General features: G+C 36.5%; 1 protein-coding gene across 1 annotated transcript in view; it reads right to left on the bottom strand.

Annotated features, from left to right (window-relative positions):
* The window catches only part of MOB1A (MOB kinase activator 1A), a 27,197-nt gene that overhangs the window by 17,651 nt on the left and 3,157 nt on the right, over positions 1-6,389 (bottom strand). The window contains exon 2 of the mRNA XM_003793388.3: positions 4,933-5,099. Coding sequence (XP_003793436.1) covers positions 4,933-5,099 — 167 coding nt within the window. The remainder of the gene's footprint in view (positions 1-4,932; positions 5,100-6,389) is intronic.

The following is a 6,389-nucleotide window of genomic DNA, read 5'->3' as shown; positions in this document are numbered from 1 at the left end:
AAGCTACCCCCCTGGGTAGAGTGCTGTGACATCACAGCTCATAGCAACCTCCAACTCCTGGGCTCAAGCGAGTCTCCTGCCTCAGCTTCCCAAGTAGCTGGGACCACAGGCGCCCGCCACAACGCCCGGCTATTTCTTGGTTGTAGCCATCATTGTTGTTTTTGGCGGGCCTGGGCTGGATTCGAACCCGCCACCTTAGGTGTATGTGGCTGGCGCTTTAGCCACTTGAGCCACAGGGGCTGAGCCAGAAAAATCTAAAGATAAAGAAGATCAACATATAGCTTCAGGATAACAGATAATCTGAATCAAATTAAGAAAAAAAGGGTTTTTTTCCCCCGACTAATTCACATAGTTAAAATACAATAAATAAAAACATAGTGAAAAATCTAACTTCCAAACACCCCAACTCAACTCCCTTACACATAGGTAACCATTTTATTAATTTGTTTCACACTTGCTAAATTTCTTTACACTTTCTTATACAAAAGATAATATACTACATAGTCCTGCACCTTTTTTTTTTTTTGTCATAGCTATAAGAGCATGGCTTTTTAATAAGTTAAGAAAGATTCTTTCTGCAGTTTTACTTTTTTGGCTGGGGCTGGGTTTGAACCCGCCACCTTCGGCATATGGGGCTGGCGCCCTACTCCTTTGAGCCACAGGCACTACCCGAGTTAAGAAAGATTCTTATCTCTAATTTTTTTAATGTGGCTACTCGAAAACTTAAAACTACGTATGTAGCTCATATTATATTTCTGTGGGACATTTCAGTACTGATCAAGGCAATGGTTATTAAAAGCTGGTTAATACCACATGAAAAGACAACTAGACCCAATCAAAATCGCAGTAGCTTATCATGGTTATCAACAAACTGGTTCCAGAATTTATATGGAGAAACAAAAGACCCAGAGTAGCCAACACAATACTGAAGAACAAAGTTGGCAAGACTGACACTACACTACTTTAAGACTTACTGTAAAGCTCCAGTAATCAAAACAATTTTGTACCTGTGAAAAAAGTCAGAGATCAATGAAATGGAAAAGAGAGACCAGAAAAAGACCCACATATAAATATAGTCAACTGATCTCTGACAAAGGAGCAAGGGCAATATAATGGTGCAAAGACAATCTCTTCAACAAACGGTGCTGAAATAACTGGACATCCACATGTAAAAAAGGGATCTAGACACGTGCTTGTACCCTTCACAAAAATGAACTCAAAATGGATCGCAGACCTAAACGTAAAACACATAAGTATAAAACCCTTAGAAGACACAAGAAAAACATAGAAAAAAATGCAGATGACCTTGGGTTTGACAATGACTTTTTTTTTATTTATTTATATTTTATTTATGTGTATTTTTGAGACAGTCTCACTTTGTCACCCTTGGTAGAGTACCATGGCGTCAAAGCTCACAGCAACCTCAAACGCCTGGGCTTAAGTTGTCTTCTTGTCTCAGCCTCCCAAGTAGCTGAGACTATAGGCTCCTACCACAACACCCAACTATTTTTAGAAATAAAGTCTCTCTCTTGCTCAGGTTGCTCTTGAACTCCTGAGCTCAGGCGATCCACTTGCCTCAGCCTCCCAGAGTGCTGGGATTACAGGCACAACCACTGCACTAGGCCTCTGCAATGACTTTTTAGAAAAAACACCAAAGCCATAATTCCATCAAAGAAAAATTGATAAGCTATACTTCATTAAAATTAAAAAATTCTGCTCTGCAGAAGACACAGTCAAGAGAATAAAAAAGCCAGACACACTGGATAGTGTCTGTAATTTCAGCTACTCAGGGCGCTTAGACAAGATCACTTGAGACTAGGAGTTTGAGACCAGTCTAGGTAACATAGGGAGATGGGAGACTCTATTTATAATAGAGTTTATGTAATAATATATATATAAACTTAGCAGGCATTGTGGCAAGGGCCTACAGTTCCAGCTACTTAGAAAGCTGAAGTGGGAGGATCACTTCAGCCCAAGAGTTGGGAGGCTGTAGTGACTATGAGCCATTGAATTCCATCCTGGGTGCTGGGTGACAGAGTAAGATCTTGTCTCTGAAGGAAAAAAAAATAAAAAAGTCACTGGTTGCTAGGTACAGTGGTAGGAGAACATGATGCAGGAGGATCACTTGAGCCCAAAAATTCAGTCAGTCTGGGCAACACAGAGTGACCCCCTTCTTAAAACAAACAACAAAAAAAAGAATTTAAAAAAGAGAATAAAAAGACAAGCCATAGGCTGGGAGAAAATATATGCAAAAGATATATCTGATAAAAGACTTATCCAAAATATACAAAGAACTCTTAGAAATCAACAATTAAAAAAACCTCAATTTAAAAAAAAGTACACAGACACCTCACTTAAGATATAAAGATGGGCAAATAAACGTATGAAAAGATGTTCCAATCTTAGGTCATCAGGGAAATGGAAATTAAAATAGTGAGATACCACTACACACTTATTACAATGGCCAAAATCCAGAACACTGACAACTGGATAGAATGTGGAACAGTAAGAAGTGTTACTCATTGTCTGTAAGACTGCAAAATGATACAGTCACTCTGGAAAAGTTTGGTGGTTTCTTACCATATTCTTACCACTCTTACCATACTACCTGGCAATTGTGCTCTTGGAATTTACCCAAAAGAGTTGAAAATGTATGCCTACAGAAAACCCGCACATGTTTGTTTATAGAAGCTTTATTCATAATTGCCAGAACTTGGAAGCAACCAAGATGTCTCTTAGGAGGTAAATAAATGACTAAACTGTAATATATCCAGAAAATGGAATATTCAGGGCTAAAATGAAATGAACTATCAAGCCATGAAAAGACATGGAGGAAACTTAAATGTATATTATTAAGTAACAGAACCTAGTCTAAAAAGATTATATACTATATAATTCCAACTATATAACATTCCGGAAAAGGCAAAACTATAGAAATGGTTAAAACGATATGGGTGTTGCCAGACGTTAAAGGGGAGGAAGGAATAAACAGCAGAGCACAGAGGATTTTTAGGCAGTAAAACTACTTTATAATGATACTGCAATGGTGAATACAAGTCATTTTATAAATCTATCTAAACCCCATAGAATATACAATACTAAGAGTAAACCCCTAGTTTACTAGCTTGTAAACTTTGGACTTTGAGTGATTAAAAAAAGAAAAAAATCCCAACTAGACACTGGAAATACTATGTAATAAATAGTCTAACAGACAAAATCAAAAATCAAACCTGAATTTGTTTGTGTGGGTTTTTTTATTTTTTGAGATAAGGTCTTACCCTGTTACTGGCAACCTCAAACTTCTGGGCTCAAACAATCTTACTGACTCAGCCTTCCAAGTAACTGAAACTACAGGAATATACCACTTTGCCCTGCTAATTTTTTTTTTTTTCAATTGTAGAGACAGGGTCTTACTAGGTTGCTCAGGCTGGTCTCCAACTCCTGGGCTCAAACAATTCTTCCACTTAAGCTTCCCAAAGTGCTGGGATTACAGGTCTGAGCCACCACACCTGGCCTCAAACCTGAACTTAATCAAGGCTCTGCATTAATGTGGTAGCCACTAACCACATTTCAAGTACTACATGGACAAAGTGAAGGTACAGAACATTTTCAGCATTGCAAAGTTCTACTGGACAGTGCTGCTTTAGATCTAATGTTTACGGAAAATAAAAAGAGGAACAAGAACATGATAATGGACACATTGGAGATACAATCACCAAAATTCACATGGGGGAAACAACCTGTTTTGTTTGACAAAAATATTCCAAGGAAGAAAGACTGTAATAAGAGAAAACTTTGGATTAAGAAATTCAAGAAACATGCACACAGGCCTTGTTGGATCCTGATCTAAACCAAGTATAAATTTAATAAATAAAAAGAAACATTTCATTTGTAGTTCAAGGAAAATGTGAATAAACACTAGATATTTGGTAAGATTAAAGGATGATGGTACTGTTATTATCTTTAAAAGTAGCTCTAAGAGATACATATTGACATATTTACAGATAAAATAATATATCTAGGATTTACTTTAAAATAATCAGGGTGATGGGAAGAAGAAACAAATGGGTAAATTCATAGCCATCGGGTATAGTGCACACTATCTGGGTGAAGGGCACATTTATGTGTATAGCTTTGATTCAGTCCATACAAAAGCAAAGCATGTAAACAAAACATGTACCACTTAATAGTCCAAAATAAAAAAAAAAAAAAATCAGGGTGGAATACAGAAGCATCACAGTGAGTCGCAAATTGCTTATCTGTTGAAGGCGTATAATGGATACCTAGGAATTTACTATACTAGTTTCTCTACTTCTGTATGTTTGAAAATTTCCATTAAAAAGTTTTTTAAATTCTTGTAACATCTGAAATTCCTTCCTATGTCACCCAGAACTGATGGCACCTCAGAAATAAGAGACTCTCATATTCAAACTTCTAGAGTCAGCATATCATTCCATGTTATGCCCTCATTCTTTTGAATTCAGTAACTTTTAGCTCATAGATCCCTACATTTTCTCCCAATCTCTCAATTTTCTTCTGATTACACCAAAGTTACAACAATCAACTGAATGGCCGGCCACATGAACTGCAACTGACTTTCTGTATATGCAGGCTTATAAGTGCTACCAGGGGCAGGAGCAAAACTGTGCAAATGGAGTCTCTACAAAGTCATGGCCCATCACAGGTAAAATCTTTGCACTTATCAATCTTTTATTTGATCTTACTCAGCTCCTCATAAAATAACTCATCATTGCTCTTCAAGTTTCTGTATTCAACAAGTACTCTGAAGAAAACAGAGTTTACAATGTACCATATTTATACTTATGTGTTTTCTTACTGATACAATAATCTGTTCTATTACAAGTTATTTCTGTAAAAGGAAATTCATTAAATTCTATAAACCAGCAAAGTTAAATGTTACTAAAAACTTACTGTTCACAGCAATCCATTCATTGAGGTCCTCTCCTTCTGGCAACATAACAGCTTGTCTTAGATTCCCACTTCCTAGAGTTGCTTCTGCATGTTTTAAGAGTTCATACTGATGAGATCCTTCAGGGATGTTCTTCTTTGGTTTGAATGTTTTAGAAGAGCGGCTGCTGCTGTTAGTTTAAAAGCATACAAATTTTTAGGACTGAAAGCAGAATGGCATAATTTTAGAAATATAAATTACTCTATAATAAAAAGACTCCCTGAAAAATGTCAGGATGGGAAAGATGATGATCACAATTAAAAAAAAGCTTTATATATTTTTCCTGCCTGTAATAATAGGATTAGCAGCACAATTTCACAAATAAGGCAATTTTTTACTATGCCCTATAAAGTCTGGTGCAGAAGATATTATAAACTAAAGAAAAAACCTGGATTTTAGCTCTTTATCTGACACTAACTGTTTGAGTGCCTGAGAAAAAGTTTAAGTTTTTTTGTTTGGTTGGTTTGTTGTTTGTTTATTTATTTATTTATTTATTTATTTTGAGACAGGGTCTTATTATATCGCCCTTGGCAGAGTACTGTGGCATCACAGCTCACAGTAATCTCAAACTCTTCTCTGGCCTCAGCCTCCCAAGGGTGAGGCACCCACCACAACAGGACTATAGGCACCCATCACAACACCAGGCTACAGGCACCCACCACAACACCAGGCTATTTTTGTTGTTTAATTGTCATTGTTGTTTTAGCTGGACTACGGGCACCACCAAAGTTTAAGTTTTTATTCCTCCATAAGGTGGTCTTTCTAATATGACACAAAATCCAGAAACCTTAAAAAAAAAAAACTTATTTCAAATCATAATGTTAAAAACCTCCATAACAGCAAAAAGACAGACAAAAACCAGTACTTGCAACATATATTACAAAGGACTAACTGGATAATAAAGGGCTTCTATAACTCATTAAGAATATAAGGAACCCATTAAAAAAAATGGGCCAATGAGATAAATAAAGCAATCAGAAGTACAATGACCAAAAGCATGTGAAAAACTATTAGAGTAAGATTAATTTTTCTCTAATTTGAGTGTCAAAAGAGAAAAATGATTACATTATTAAGAGTGGACTAAGGTATAAGAGAATGTAGTACTTTAATGAATTACTGGTGAGAGTATAGTGTATAATGTTTTGGTAGGCAATATGGCAGAATCTGTTAACAAAGTTCAAGTCATCTATTCTACTTCTAGTTATCTGTCTGTCTTAGATATGGATAAGGATTTGTTTTCCAAGATTTTTTTTTTTTTTTTTTTTTGAGACAGTCTCACCATGTCACCCTTGGTAGAGTGCCATTGCATCACAGCTCACAGGAACCTCAAACTCCTGGGCTCAAAGTAATTCTCTTGCCTCAGCCTCCCAAGTAGCTGGGACTACAGGGGCCTACCACAACACCCGGCCATATTTTTGTT

The sequence above is a fragment of the Otolemur garnettii genome, unplaced genomic scaffold, assembly GCF_000181295.1.
Source record: "Otolemur garnettii isolate 467f Iridium unplaced genomic scaffold, OtoGar3 scaffold00068, whole genome shotgun sequence".
Taxonomy (NCBI): Eukaryota; Metazoa; Chordata; class Mammalia; order Primates; family Galagidae; genus Otolemur; species Otolemur garnettii.
This window is presented reverse-complemented; position numbering and strand designations above follow the sequence as displayed.